General features: G+C 46.2%; 1 protein-coding gene and 1 long non-coding RNA gene across 2 annotated transcripts; one reads left to right on the forward strand and one right to left on the reverse strand.

Moving 5' to 3' along the window:
* Positions 1-764: 764 nt before the first annotated feature.
* LOC140634635 (uncharacterized) lies at positions 765-5,339 on the forward strand. The gene is made up of 2 exons (XR_012032041.1): positions 765-891; positions 5,079-5,339. It is a non-coding gene; the product is annotated as an uncharacterized lncRNA (long non-coding RNA).
* LRRC30 (leucine rich repeat containing 30) lies at positions 2,752-3,840 on the reverse strand. Its single transcript, XM_072828463.1, has one exon. It carries the CDS (start codon positions 3,736-3,738, stop codon positions 2,833-2,835), a length of 906 nt encoding a protein of 301 aa, XP_072684564.1. The 5' UTR covers positions 3,739-3,840; the 3' UTR covers positions 2,752-2,832.
* Positions 5,340-16,130: the final 10,791 nt, after the last annotated feature.

Below are 16,130 nucleotides of genomic sequence, written 5' to 3' on the forward strand. Positions count from 1 at the left end.
GAAATACCTGGGAGTTATTTGAATGTGACAGTATTAGAACTACAAAAGAGAAGCAAGAAGCATTCACAGTCAGTCAGCAAACTGCTGAATTTGACAGCAAAGACACTGAAGGTTGTGTCAAAGTCCGTCCACATTGCCATTTTTGAACAACTATGCACTTTTACTGTTTTTTTTTTCTCAGCACTTCCCTTTATCAATAAAAAAGGAGCATTCACAAAGAATCAATATCTAAATCATATCGGGCAACTACTATTACTCGTATGATTTCCTCAACGCTGAGCATGAGAAAGAAACCCTTGCTACTATACTTTTGAAAGGTACCAGTGCAGCTGGCAACCAAGTCGATACCATTTTTTTTTTTCCTATAAGGAAGTATAATCAGCTCTTGGGTCACCTTCAAAATATGGTTCCGTGCTTTCCCTGGAGTCGAGTTACTGTGAGATCAAGTGACTGAAAAAGCAAGGAGAGAAAATAAAAGGATGGTTCAGCAGGAAAGGCGCAGTGCTGCTGTCCGGGCCTGCCTCTGCCCAGTGCAAGGTCATGGAAATTCAGTGTGAGCCCAAGTAGTTCTTCAGCAGCAGACAGCAACGGGTGTGATCCTGGCACATGCTGGTGTTTGTCTGACAGCTGCGTGCGCTCCAGCCAAAAAGCTGCAGTAAGCGATCTGCCCAGTTCTGCTCTGCGGAGGAAGGCTCGCCCTGCAAGTCCCACTGAGTCATGAGGTCAAGGAAGAATTCCACTGAAGTCTTTAAATAGCCTTGGCTCCAGCGGGCTAACGTGGGTGAGGCTACCGGAGTGTGCCTGTGTGCGCCTGGCAGGGACACACAGATCTCCATGCTGCAGGAGGGGGAGTTGAGAGGGGATTTCTTCAGCTGCCTCCCCGTGACACTGGTAAGATCTGTTTGCAGTGGTGCAACAGAAGAGCTCACGCATGAACGTGCTAATGGAACTCTGGTATCTGATGATAACAGCCAACAGCCAACAGGAACTGGCCTCCCTCTTTTGTGTATCGGAAAATTGACTTGGGAGTCTACTGGGAAAAGTGATTTTTCCATGGATAAGTTATGTGGACCCCTCTGAGCAGCTCCATGCTAAAGTTGCCTGAGCTCAGAACCTGAGAGGGGGTTCCCCACTGCATTCTTTCCCAGCGGGGTGGGGGTGGCGGATGGGGACGAAATAACTCTAGGGAACGGAGGGTGTGACTGGCTCGTGTCATGTCCTTCAGTCACCGTTCTTTGGTTACTGAGGCTTCGGGGCTCAGTCTAGTCCACACCGTCCAGTGTGTCAACCCTGCTGTAGACTTTGCTTACAATTCCCTTTAGCAGGGATCACAACCTGCCACATGTTATAGAAACCCACATGGGTCTGTCTCTTTCTCCAGACCATGAGTTCCTTGGTAGAAGCAGCAGGACATTTATTCCTCTCGAGCTTCTAGCCCAGTGTTCAGCCTAAAGAAGGTGCTAAGAAATACATGTTTAACCAAGGGTATTAAGAAATTAGACAAGTCTTGGCAACAACCCCAAATCTAAGTCTTGATATCGTTTGCTATATTCTATAGACAAATCGGCCCCCAAACCTGAGCAGTTGGCTCTCCAGTGATCTGAAGGGACTGTGCTTTCTTCACTGCCACCTTTTCATTGGAATTTCTTTACCTCTGTATAAACCGTCATGTCTTAGGGGCTCTTGGCTGCTGTGACAGCAGTTAAGATCCGATGACCCTGGTGGCAGGAATTCTGTAATTGCTCATCCTAATGTCCATGTTTAACTAACAGCTGTGTACTCTTAGAATTAAAAGCAAAACAAACTTAATAGTTTTACAGAGCCTTTTGTTCAAAGAACTTTTAAATGTCACCAAACTCATTTTTTAAATGTCCACATGCAAAAGCCAAGTGGCAAATATTACCCTCCTTTGAATGTGAAAAGGGTAATTACTTTCTGTGTGTGTTGCTTGCCTATGCCTCACCTCCTCTTTCCTGCCATTTGATAATTTTCTCCCCCAATTATTAGCTCACCCCTGAGAGGGCAAATCTAGTAAGGGAGAAGAGGAATTAGAATTGGATGATTTAACCATCATCTGGAGTCTCTAGAAAAGCAGAGGGGTATAACGGGGTGCCAGAGGATTGGGAAAGAAGGTTGAAACTGTGTTAAAATTGGTTTGTATTTATTATCCGAAAGCCATCATGCTATTCCCGTCACTCACCAGCAGACGTAAACATGAGCAGCTCGATTGTTACTTTACGGTCATTTTAGAAACACATTTCTTATGATTGTTCCCCCAGAACTCAGGGGGGAGAAAGCTCTGGTTGACCTGGTCGTTGCCAGCAGAGCAGGGCTCTAGCTTGCTCTTTGGTCCTCAGTGATGCTTGATGGAGGCTGATGCAGGAGCACGTCTCGGGGCTGCGCCCTGACTGCAGGCTGCCAATTCGAGGGTTGAAACCAGATGGTGTCAGTGTCTCATGCCACCCTTGGCCCACGGCACATACTTAGCAAAAATCTGACTTCTGAGTCCCATTGAATCGGACCTGCTGTCAACTATCCCAAGGGCTGACTCCCACTGCTCCTTGGGAGAATTGGAATGGTTTCTCTTTGGAGAAAACCAAAGACATGTTTGGGATGAGATGAACATCACACATCATGGGGCTTCTTAGACACGTACACAGGTAAAAGCAAACACCTCCGTAGAATGAGTGCTCAATACCATTCGGCAAATACGGACACAAGCGCTAACCAACATGAACAGTAAGAGCAGAAAGCTGGGGCTGGAGCGGTACCCAGCCGGCAGGTGCGACAGGTGTCCACGAGCCGGCGACCGGCTGCACCCCTGGGGTCCGGTCAGTGGTGCTTTTTGTCCTTCAGGTAACTGAAGAGCATGTCCAGCCCCCCCTCCACCAGCTCCGGCAGAGGCTTGGAAAGCGGGTTATGGGAAATGTGGAGCCCCTTGTCCATGGGGTTCCAGGCAATCCGCCCCAGTCTCCACAGCAGGTAGAGCTCGTCCGGCAGGGTCTGGATGTCGTTGTTGTTGAGGTTCAGCAGCTCCAGGCTGGTCAGCAGGCAGAGCGACCGTGGGAAGGAGTGGATGTTGTTGCTCTCGGCGATGAAGATCTGCAGGCCCGCCAGGCACTGAATGCTCTCGGCGATGTTTTCCAGGCGGTTGGAACCCACGTGCAGGAAATCCAGCTCCTTCAGCGCGAACACGCAGATGGGGATGTGAGCAAAATAGTTGTTGCTGAGGTTGAGCTTCCGCAGCCTGGAGAGGTCGGCGAGGCTGGCGGGGAGCTGGGAGAGGCAGTTGTGGGACAGGCTCAGGACCTCCAGGCTCCTGCAGGCGCTCAGCTCGGCGGGCAGCTCGGTCAGGCAGTTCATGTTCAGGAACAGGACCTTGAGGCTCTGGAGGACGCTGATTTCCCGGGGCAGGCTCCGCAGGCGGTTCCCACAGAGGTTCAGGACCACCAGCCGGCTCAGCTTGCCCACGTCGGCCGGCACGGCCCTGAGCTGGTTGTGAGACAGGTTGAGTTTCTGCACCTCGGACAAGCCCCACAGGAAGTCGGGGACGTCCGTCATTCCCTTGGTGACCAGGCTGAAGCTGACGTGGCGCATGCCCCGCTTCAGCAGGGCCCGGGGGTCCTTGCCCGGGAGCAGGCTGTCGTCCCACGGGGCGAAGGGCTGCCTCCCGCGCAGGAGCACCATCCTCCGGGGGCCCTTGTCCCTGCAGGGAGCCCTTGACTGCTTGGCCCCCATCCTCCTTCCTCTTCACCCACTGGCCTTGGGCACCCCAGGCTGGGACAGTGTCCCCCGCAAGCTGTCGCCGGCAGGGAGCTCGCGGAGGGCGCTCAGTGGGGCCTTGCAGGTGCCTGAGAGTCCCCTCCCTGCTCCGTCCCCGAGGTGGGTGTGGGTGGCTTCTCTCCCAGCAGCCCGGCTGTAATGATACACTTGTCCCTGAGACCGCGGAACTGAACCGCTCGAGTCCCTCTGAATGCCACGAGGCAGCTGTCACTGTCATTCGGCCCGAGTTTTATTGGCCTGGTGTGTGCAAAGAGGTCACAGGGAGGCTGCATCTAACTGTTGCCTCTTGGCTTGTCTTGGGTATCGGAGCCGGCAGGTGGTAAACCAGCCCACCCCCCAAAAGAAGCAAAGCCAAAAACTGGAGCAGGCCGCGCGGGGCCTGCCTGGGCGCATGGGGGCGGGAAGGCCTCGGGAGCCCTGCAGCGACAGTGAGCCTCGAGAATGGAAGGATGGTCAGGTGATACCGTGCACGCCCGTTTCAAACTCTGATGAGTTGTGTAGCTGTGAGGAACTCATGGGGGGGGCCTGCAATCCTCGGGGCCAAAGGTTTCTGCAGGGTGCCTGTCACAGGAGAGAGGGAAGGGCCCAGACCCTCCACGCTCATGTCAACCGGAGACGCTCTGCAGCCATCTCTTTCACTCTGGGCTTCTGGGTGGAGCGGGGCCCCCTTTAAATGTTTGAACAGCCACTCGAGTGGCTTATCCTAGTGAGGTTGGCCCGGGGTGCCCATGGTCCTGGAAGAACAGAGCCTCCCTGGAACATTCCAGTCAACCAATCAATCTCTCTGTCTCTCCCCCTGCCTTCCCTCCCTTCGTCTCTCCTCCCACCCTCTCTCTCTTAAATTAAAACGGTTAATTTATACCCCTAAGTATGTAGAGTTAATTATTGGCATCATGGGCTGAAAACTGCATTCCCCCGACATTTCAAATGTTGAAGTCCTCACCCCCATGTTGTGCCCAAGATCGCGAATCCGGGAAACCACCAAGGAGCCGACACCGATGCAAACACACGAGGGTTTATTTACGGGAGCTTGGGTCCAAGTGTACCCGACACAGCGGAGCAGGGAGCAAGGACTTGGACCCCGAGGTGGGTTTCAGCTTAGTTTTTTATAGAACGGTCTAGGGGACCTCCAGAAGGGGTGGAGGAATTTGTCAAGTTCTGTTTACATTCTGATAGGGGGCTTTCAAGGGCATTGAGCTCTGTTCTCATTCTAATAGGGGCTTCCTAGGACGTTAAGCTGTAAGCTGTTTTCTTCCTGTAACTGAAGTAAGGTAAAGTTCAGCTCTTATTCACAGGGGCCTGGGATGGCTGTACTTGTGCTAATGCTGAACTTAAAGTGGAATGGCCTTAATTTTCTCGGCCTCCACACCCCACTCTTCCCCCGGACCTCAGATGGGACTGTATTTGGAGACGGGGCCATGTGAGGACACAAGGAAGAGACAGCCATCTGCAAGCCAAGGACAAAGGCCTCAGAAGCCACCAATCCTGCTGACACCTTGATCTGGGACTTGTAGCCTCCAGGATGATGAGAAAATAAACTTCTGCTGTTTGAGCCACTCAGTCTGTGGTGCTTAGCTACGGCAGCCCTGGTAAACAGTGGAGGAGGCAGACACATTTGCATAGGTGAAAAATCCTAAAAATAGGTAGTGATTAAGGAGAGAAGAGGTAGCGAGGGTGAGGACCCAGGCTGAGAGAAAGGGCTTGCGGTCTGGAACAAAGGCTGGCTTGAGCCGGAAGTGTGTGGCTTTTGCTGGCAGCCCTCGGCGCAGCACTTGTATATCCTGGAGAGCAATGCTGGTCCTATGACCGTGCTCTCAGAGCTGTGACCACCACGCCAGGAGCTGGAGCTGAGCCCCTGCTGGGTGCCGCCTGCGGAATCTGCAGGTCTGTCCACACAGGGACCAACCTCCGGGCAGGAGGAGCAGCAGGAGGTTGTAAAACAACGCAAGGCCATTTCTCCTTCCACCTGGTATTGACCCAACAAGCCCCTGGGATTCTTGAATAAAGGGGAATATCTGGGGCTTTTTTTTTTTTTAACAGAGTACTTGAGTGTTCTAGCTATTAAGTGGGGTGGCGTGGCGTGGGTGGCGTGGGTGGGGGAGGTAATGTGGCTAAATTTGCACCCTAAGTTTTGGAAGCATACTATGCCTTATATATGTAAATTTTATCTGACAACAAGGTTCTGGTGTTAAAAAAATAGGTATGCATCCTCTTTCCCTCTTTCCTTCTGGGAGCATGAGAAATTATGTTAGTTCCTAAAATATAGGAGCTGAAAAGGTCTAAGCAAGAATCTACAGGTTGCTTCTTTGTGGTAATTACCCTCCTTCCCCTTAATATGTTCTTTCTAACTAAATACTTTTTAAGCATTTATCAGTAGCCAACATTTGTCAAATGTTTACTGTGTGAAAAGCATCCAGGGGTGGCTCAGTCGGTTGAGCATCTGCCTTCTGCTCAGGTCATGATCCCAGGGCCCTGGGATGGAGCCCTTCATCTGGCTACCTGCTCAGTGGGGAGTCTGCTTCTCCTTCTGCCTCCTCCCCTGGCTTGAACTCTCTCAATCCCTCTCTCTCTCTCTCTCTCTCTCTCTCTGTCAAATAAATAAAATATTTTTTTAAAGGAACAACACTAGGCACTGTACAAGCAAGATGGGAGGATGGGTACTGAAACCATCGTAATTTTATAGGTGAGGAAGCGATGATAGAAAGAGGTTACTTAGGCACTATCAAGTCAGTTGCCCAAATTCAGGGATCTGGTCCATGGCAGAACCAGAATTCAAATCCAGTTATTCTGACTCCATAGCTCAGACTGGAACCATCAGAAGACTCTCAGCTTACTCCTGTAGAAAGATGGAATGAATATGGCCAGGATATGGATTTTTGTTTGCAAGTTGCTAGGAAGTAGGACTGGAGGAAATAAAGGTAAAGGAAGTACTACATAATTACATGCATAGAAATAGCTATACAAATTGGCATTAACCCTTCTCAGTCTACCTGCAGCACAAGTAGGAAAAGCAAAGTTAAAACGCCATTCCAGAAAACTCTAGCATAAGGGACTTCATCCTTTCCAAAACTAATTTGGTTCTTCTAGCAAAGTTGTTATTTATCAAATGAATGAGCTATGTGAATAACAGACTGTTTCTTCTAAGTTTTTGAAATGTAGATCCTGCCATCTTAGTTAGCCATGTTTACCCAGTCTGAGAATAGTTCACCTCAAGGATGGTCATTGTGTCTGGGTAGTGTCCTCATCTGTGAAATGGGCCACTTGGGGGTAGAGATTTCCCAGAGCTCTTTCCTACTGTATCAGTGGGATTCTCACTACAAAACAGACCTGCCTAGGGAAGTGAAAGAGATTTAACCCCTTTTCTGGTGAAAGCATGCAAAATCCAAGGCAGTTTTTTTTTTTAATTTAAAAAAAATTTTTTTGCTCGCATTAATATTGGTCCCTGGAGAATAAACACTAAGGGACTAATGGGGAATGCTGTTGGATCTAGGATTCACTATGCAGCACTTGGGCCAAAAGAGATTTCCCAAGGCTCTCTGAATGAAATTCAGTTTGGAATAAGTCTCAGAATGAAGCTTTGTTGAACAGACTTGAAACTCCAAGTCATGGTAAGTCGTGTGGTTGTCTTTAACACCTAAGGAAGTTAGGAAATAATTGAAATGTATTTAGTATGCTCAATGTGTTTACTACATTTTTGTATATTCTAATTGATGCCTCTTCCAATATATGAAATTCAACATTTAATTATTTCTTTAATTTCATTAAAATGATGATAGTATAAAATAGTAGATGATGAAGGTGCCTATAGCTCCCCCTGAATTCATGCTAATGGAATATCTATTTTCTTTATTCTTTTTATTCTCACTGTGGTTTTTCAGCTTATGTCTACACATCATATCTGTTGATTTGGGAAGAAACTAATGCATATGTTTAAATAGTATAATAAAACAATCATTTAGCTAATTGAAAATTTTAGAAATAGAAACTGTATAAAAGTATAGACAATTGGGTTATCCTCTTGTGTATGGAAATGGGGTTCTTTCTCCCACGCATATCTACCTCAATGTATTTTCTTTGACCAAAAAAAAGAAAAAAGGTCTGTGTTTGTTCTGGCTTCCTCAGAAGCAGTGCTTGAGGCCAAAGCCATGGGCTGATACTGCTTTATTGAGGAGTATAACCCAGGCAAGCAGACATGAGTGGGATCCTGAGAAGTAGGACAGGGAGTGAGAGCAAAGTCAAGCCGTGCGTTCTGAGCTGGACACACTCTGTGTCAAGTGCAGCCTGTTCTTCAGTTCAGCAGACATTTGAGGAGAGGCTGTGTCCCAGAGCAGCCTGTGGTTAAGCATCTGTAAAATGCATGTAATGGGGAAACCCTACATACATAGCACAGTTCCCTAATTCATGGTTATTAATGGTCTATGACTCACAGGACTGTGACAGCACATGGTACGATCTCAGTATAAGTGGCCCTAACATACACATGCCTCTGGATCCATTTCCTGAACACTCTCCATGGGTTTGATTTTTATTATACTCTTGTTAATGAACTTGACACTTTTTTCAAGGCCAATCAAACCTGTATCCATGAAGCACCCCTCATTCATCTTTTACTCGGCTTGTATCTACAGAGTATTTACTTAGTGTCAGGAGCTGTTTTGGACACTATTTTTTTTTTAAGATTTAATTTATTTATTCATGAAAGACACACAGAGGCAGAGACACAGGCAGAGGAAGAAGCAGGATCTTTATGGGGAGCCTGATGTGGAACTTGATCTTGGGACTCTGGGATCACGGCCTGAGCCACAGGCAGACACTCAACCACTGAGCCACCCAGGCGTCCCTGTTTTAGACACTCTTATAGAGTCTATCTGATATTTAAACTACCTGAGAGGTCAATATTGCTAACCTCAAGATCAATATGAGACAGCTGAGCTTTGGTGGGGTTAGCTGACACTCCAGGTTACAAAACTAGTTAGTATCAGTTACCAACACCACCTGGGTTGTCTGATGTAAATTCTGTTCTCTTGGGCACCTGGATGGCTCAGTGGTTGAGTGTCTGCCTTTGGCTCAGGTTGTGATCCTGGTCTGGGACTGAGTCCTTCATCGAGCTCCCTGCAGGGAGCCTGCTTCTCCCTCTGCCTGTGTCCTTGCCTCTTTCTCTGTGTCTCTCATGAATAAATAAATAAAATCTTTAAAAAAATAAAATAAATTCTATTCTCTTTCTACCATGTGCCTACCCTGCTTGACTCTGCACATTTCTTGATAAAGTGACCTGTTACTCTTCTGATTAGAATGTGCCCCTTCCCTCTAGCCCTTAGCCAGCTCAGCAGAAGGCAGCACTGTATGGCAGCCAATGTCATAGGCCCTGGTTGTTGTGGCTGATGGCCTTGGGTTATAATCCTGAGTTTATTCCAGAAAGGCTGTGTGACCCTGGGCAAACTACTTAGCTTGTCTGTATTTTCATGTCTTCATATGTGAAGAGGAGAGAGTCATAGTACCTATAGATTGCTATGGGAATTAAATGCCGTACATAATAGAACAGGGCTCCGCACGTAGCCTGTGAATGGAAGCCCAACAGAGCATGGGGAAGATGGCCAATTCCACTGCCTCTTCCAGGGGTTCCATTGCGAGGAAATTCACCAGGATAAGGCCAGCCTGGTCCATTTCCTCTCCTGGAAACTTCCCTTAGCCAAACTTTTCAGCAATCAATTCTTCCCATAGGAAAACGGGCTTTCCGGGGATCCCTGGGTGGCTCAACAGTTTAATGCCTGCCTTCAGCCCAGGGCATGATCCTGGAGTCCCAGAATCGAGTCCCATATCGGGTTCCCTGCATGGAGCCTGCTTCTCCCTCTGCCTGTGTATTTGCCTCTCTCTCTCTCTCTGTCTCTCGTGAATAAATAAATAAAATCTTAAAAAAAAAAAATGGAAAACGGGCTTTCCTAGAGAGGGAGAGGTGAGGGGCAGGTCCTCAGGCACATCCAAAATGAGCTGCTTTTCTTTCGAGGTCAAGCTCCTCTTGCAAAAGTGAGGATCACAGGTTTCAAGTTCCTCATCTCCCCCAGAGCCCTATGAGGACGTAAGAGGTGCCCAGTAAATGCTTGCTGAAGTAAACAAACATCTGGGGCCTGATGAAAGTGTGATGTGAGAAAAGAACAACACAGGAGGCACATGGCTGTCCTGCTTCTTAACGACTGCATATTGACCTATGTCTGCCTAACGAGTCCCTGGGAGGATCCCCCCACCTCCTATGTGCGTGGGCTCATGGCAGAAGCCCTGACATCACCTCCTTCACAGCAGATGCCAAACAAAACTGTCAGATAAGCCAGGCCCAGTTCATCTTGCAGAAGAGGCCTCTGTACCATCTCACGGAAGGTCCTGGTCCTGCTCTCCTGCAAGATGCGCAGCAGTGAGTGGGGAGTGGGGAGGCCTGGCTCTTTTAAATCCCTGTCTATATAAATGGGCTTCCTTCTCCCAAGCCTGTTGTGAGGACCGAGTGGAAAGAGTGAAGTGAGTAGCACAGCACCCCGTGCATTCGAGAGCCCACTGTAACCTATCTTTGACACCGTGGCCAGAACGATCAGAAGTCTGATCCTCCCAACCCACTGCTTGCAGGTCCGGCAATGACACACCTGTGCCCACAGATACTCCTCGCAGCCTATGGTGACACACTTGCCCTTTCACAGTCTCATGTCCTACCGTCCACTACCCCAACACACACACCCTTGACTTCCCCGCAATACTGAGGTAGAGACTGACTGTCCTGCATACCCTCTGCATGTTCAGGATGCGGGTGGTCCTTTGTTATGCTGGTCTTACTCCACATGTTAGCGCCCCTCGTGCTTCGCACCAGACACAGGGTCACCACCTCAAGGGAACTTTCATGACCACCTCACTTTACTCCAAGGCTACCTGGGCATCCTTCCTCCCTTCCTAGAGCATTCTGGACTTTCCCTTGACACAAACAGTGCTCACCGCCTCCCTACACCAGCGGTTTTTAACGAGGGCAATTTTGCCCCTCAGGGGACACTTGGCAATGTCTGAGGATAGGTCTGCTTGTCAACCGTGGGGTTGGTGGGGGTGCTGCTGGTATCTTGTGGGTAGAGGCCAGGGATGCTGCTAACATCCTACAATGTAGAGAACAGCCCTGCAGTGAAGAGTTATCTGGTCCCGAATCTCAACAGTGCTAAGGCTGAGGAAACGGCCCATATGGGGATCATCAACTTCTGTGCCAGTCTCCTCTCCTGGACTATAAATATATTTGCTAGGGCTGGAGCTAAATCTTACTCCTTATTGTTCGCTACCCTTGAGCATAGGAGATTGGCCAATAGAGGCTACCAGTTCACGGGATCGTGGCTCCTCCCCTGCTAAGTCTTCCTATTCATGAATTGAGCCCACTGTATTCTGAGAGGGTTACTGCCCCTCTACTATGTGACCCACGTGACCAGAAATGTAAATAAACCCTGCCTCGTTTATCAACTGGTACCCAACTTCTATCTCTACAAAATTACCCTGTTAACATTAACCATTCAGGAACAGAAAGCCCGCAGCAAGGCCACTTCACTCTAGAATCTGAACATCAAGAGCTCCAGCTGGTCCCAGAAATCAAGCACTGTGCAATTCTCAGAAAACATTGAGTCTACTCTTGCTGGCCAGCTGCACTTTATTAAATCATCCCCACAAATTAAAACTGAGTTTTTAAAAAGGTTGCTTGCAGAGAGAGATCTATTTTGTTATTGCACACTTTTTCCTTTCAGGAAATCCCTCTACAAGGCTACCCTCAGTGCTCTCCCAGCTTGGTCTGCCCAGCGTCTTCCTGTCTGTCCTCATGGAGCTAAGTGACAGTGAAGGCTTTTATGATCCTACTCCTTTGGGCCCGATCAGCAAAGCACACTTCATGCTTAAACGGCATGGAAGCAAAGAGGAAATAAAAAGATGTTTTGATTAAAAGTCGAGGGAGTAATCAAACACCAAATCAGCATTCTGCACGTTAAATTTTATCAGAAAGCAAGGTCATGAATTTGAGAGCAATGAGATTCTATATAATATCCTCAGACCAGAGTAGCAAAGCTCATTAAAGATCAAGTCTCCTTTTAAGAAGTTTCAAATTATTGGAGGTATTTTAGGATAATAAATTTTAAAATTGCAAAAAAACAAAACAAAACAAAACAAAAAAAAGATAGAAGCAGAGAGACTAAGTTCAGTGAAGTGAACCATTCAGTCCCAATCTGAGATGCATGCTTCTCCCATAGGAAGTTTAAAATATGCATGGGTGTGTATTTAAGATATGCATTTGATAAATTAAAAGTTTAAAATCTTGTTTAAAAACTCCTCCAACAGGGCACCTGGGTGGCTCAGTTCATTAAGCTTCTGCCTTCTGCTTGGGTCACGATCCCCAGGATCCTGGGATAGAGCCCCACGAGCCCCATGTTGGGCTTCCTATTCAGTGAGGAGTCTGCTTCTCCCTTTCCCTCTGCCTCACCTCCTTTCTCATGCTCTCTCTCAATCTCAAACAAATAAATAAAATCTTGAAATATATATCTGTATCGATCTATCTATATATGTGTATATATAGATATATAGTATACATATATATGAGTATATCTATCTATCTATCTATCTATCTATCTATCTATCTATCTATACTCCTCCAACAACTTATTACTGTTTTCATTTCAGATTTTCACCCCCTCCCTGTCAAAGCAATAAGGTCAAATATAAAGGGGAAGAAGCCCTGTATCTGAGGGAGTCCACATCCAGTTTCAAATCCATGGTTACAAGTCAGGCTTTGCAGTCAGAAAGCTGAGGGTCAATTCCTAGCTCTGCCATTTTCTAGCAGTGAGATCGGGGCTGATTACTTAGGCTCTCTAAACCTCAGTTTCCTCCTCTGGGGGTGGGAATAATAATAATGTGTCATTGTTATGAGGATTAAATGGGATGAAGCAGGTAAACTGCTTCTGGGGTCCTGGCATAGAGTAAAGTAATTGGTAAGGATTAGTGATGACAAGTATTATTACTCTTCTACTGGTTTTGTGACCTTAGACATGTTCTCAGCCTCACTGGGTGTGTTGTGGGGATTAGAAACAGAATGTGAATGGCAGTGGCTCAGAGTTGGGCTCTATTGGATGATAGCCATCACCATCAACACCATGGACATCACTGTCTTGTAGTTACCTGACGTTTTAGTGACTGCCCAGAAGCTGAAAGAGAGTTAAGGTAAGAGGCCTATATGCTTAGAAACATATACATAAATGATTGCAACTACAAAAATTATATAAGCGCATGGGCAAGAATTGAGACAAAGCAAGGAAGAATAGAAACTGGTTTTGGTGTCAGGCATGCAGATGAAGGTTTTTCCTTTTTCTTTGATTTCTACTAATGTTATAACTGTGCGATTATAATGCACAGTTTATTATAAAATATTTACATAAAATAATATGTTTATATAAAATAATGTAGTTTATTATAAAAATTTAGTAAATAAAAAAGTTTCTTATATAAAGGCACAAGAAATCCTCATATACCTATTAGCCACTGTCAACAATTAATAATGCCTTTCTTAATCATGAATGAAAAATCCAAGTCAGCACTGTTGCCAATGGTCATACCTTTCATAAATAAATGAGACAATAAAATTGTCCTGGAATAAGCTGGTGAGGAATACTGAACAAAAAAGAAAAGGGTCTGGCTCAAGTCAAAGCTTCACTCCAGCTAGCTCAAAGTAATCAGGATCGAGCCCTGGTGTGGTTATGCTATTTCATCCCCTGCATTCATTTGGCAAGCATTAATAAAACGCTTGCTGTCTACCAGGCCAGGTGCAAGGTCCTATGAATGCAAAGAAGAGAAAGCCACTGGGAAACAGCAAAATGAAGCCAGCTCCACCGAGTTCCTACTGAATTCCCACCATCAATCTAACATAGTAGTTCAATGCGTGGTTACAAACAAGGGCTGTTAATCTGTCTAGGGTGTGACAGGAAGAGACAGAGGGAAGAAGAAGCTCTGTGAAGGACAGGGAAGATGGAGAGAGGTTCAGGGCAGGCAGGAGCCTGGTGTGGCTACATGGGGGCTGGGCTGAGCTAGGAGAAGAGGAGCTAGCAGAGCAGAAGGTGCTAGCACTTTGCAATGGAGGCCAGATCCACACAGGTGAGAGGAGCAGCAGTGGATGGGGCAGAGGAGGTAGGAAGGTGACTAGCACGGACAAAAAATGGGCAGTGCACCCTTGCAGTGTCGCTCTTCTCAGAATGAATCATCTCTAAAGAGTTACTTGACTTAAAAGTTAAAGACTTAACTTTGTATAATGATTATTCTGCTCAACGTAAGTGTGAAGAGGGTTTCATTGTTCTAGTGTCATGATTTTTAAAAAAATACATGGCTTTGGCTATAGGTCTCCAAGGTCCAATGAGCATGCATTTGGGTATTTGCAAAATTTAATGATTTAATATTGTAATAGATTTTAAGTATCTCTTAAAAATAATTAAAAGGAATGGAAATAAGTCTATTTATTTATTTTTTTAAATTTGAATTCAATTAGCCAATACATAGTACATCATTAGTTTTAGATGTAGAGGTCAGTTTTTCATCAGTTGCATATAACACCCAGTGCTCATCACATCACGTGCCTCCTAATGCTCATCATCCAGTTACCCCTTCCGCCACCCACCTCCACTCCAGCAACAACCCTCAGTTTCTTTCCTAGAGTTAAGAGTCTCTCATGGTTTGTCTCCCACTCTGATTTCCTCCCATTCACTTTTCCCTCCCTTGCCCTATGATCCTCTGTGCTGTTTCTCATATTCCACATATAAGTGAAACTGTATGATGATTGTCTTTCTCTGGTTAACTTATTTCACTCAGCGTAGTACCCTCCAGTTCCATCCATGTTGATGGAAATGGTAAGATTTCACACTTTTTTTATGGCTGAGTAATACTCCTGTGTGTGAATGTGTATGTGTATCACATTTTCTTTATCCATTCATCTGCCAGTGGACATCTGGGTTCTTTCCACAGTTTGGCTATTGTGGACATTGCTGCTATAAACATTTGGGTGCAGGTGCCTCTTCAGATCACTATATTTGTATCTTTGGGGTAAATACCTAGTAGTGCAATTGCTAGGTCATAGGGTAGCTCTATTTTTTTAGGTCCTTTGTGACAACCCTCTATACTGTTTTCCAGAGTGGCTACACCAGTTTGCATTCCTACCAATAGTGCAAGAGAGTTCCTCTTTCTCCACATCCTCGCCCACATTTGTTGTTTCCTGACTTAATCACTTTGACCATTCTGACTGATGTGAGGTGTTATTTCATTGTGATTTTGATTTGTATTACCCTGATGCCAAGTTGAACATTTCTTCATGTGTCTGTTGGCCATTTGTATCTCTTTAGAGAACTGTCTGTTCATGTTTTCTGCCCATTGAAGGAAATCCTTTTTTGAAAAAATACATATTTATTTATTTGAGGGAGAGTGAGAGTGAGAGGAGGGGCAGAGGGAAAGAATCTCATGCAGACTCCTCCCTGAGCTCAGAGCTTGACCAAGGGCTTGATCTCAAGACCCTGAGATCATGACCTGAGCCAAAATCAAGAGTCAGGCACTCAACTGACTGAGTCACTCAGGCACCCCATAGAAAGAAGTCTTTAGTACTACAAATGCTTTATAATCTTTCTGTTATATATCACGTCCAACTAAGTAAACTTTATTTCTACATTAACACCTTTCCTGTGTGGCTTATTCTTGTCTCCTTTGCTTGTCCCCTTGCAAGCTCCACTCAGGTGTGCAGACTTCTTCCTCATGCTCCCTGAGCTGGCCTGACATCCAGGCCCATGGTGCACTGATAGGAGCCCTCATCTTTGCAAATTCCTGTGCAGTGCCTGCCTCCCTCGCTGGAGGCAGCTTGCTTGGGATACTGAGAGTTGATGGAATCACCATCCAGTCCAGATGCTGGAAGTACAGAGAGTGGGTGGCCCAGCTTCCAGTCTAGTTGCCTTGGGGGGTAGTTAGGTGGTTAAGTCCAACAGCCATCTCAGGACCAACCAAGGGGTGGGGAAAAAGACATTTTGAAATTTAATTGAGTTTAAACCAAAAATTACAGAAAAATCAGTGACTTAAATTGCATTTATATGGATGAGTTTGTGTGAGTTTTCAGTTTCCAAGCAACTATGAGAACTTGGGATAGACTTAAGTTTAGTTATAAGAAAACAAGAAAGTTACTTTTTTTTATTTTTGCACAACTCAATTTGGCCAAAAATCATGCATACTATATACCTACAGAACTTTTTAAAATTCCAAAGCAAAATTAATGAAAACATTATGGGAAAGAAAGCAAAACATGCTTTTTTGAAAGCGAAAGAAATCAACCT

Source organism: Canis lupus, chromosome 6 (assembly GCF_048164855.1).
Source record: "Canis lupus baileyi chromosome 6, mCanLup2.hap1, whole genome shotgun sequence".
Classification (NCBI taxonomy): domain Eukaryota; kingdom Metazoa; phylum Chordata; class Mammalia; order Carnivora; family Canidae; genus Canis; species Canis lupus.

Coding starts and splice junctions, on each gene's coding strand:
- LRRC30 (XM_072828463.1), bottom strand. CDS start 3,738: ATGGGGGCCAAGCAGTCAAGGGCTCCCTGCAGGGACAAGGGCCCCCGG.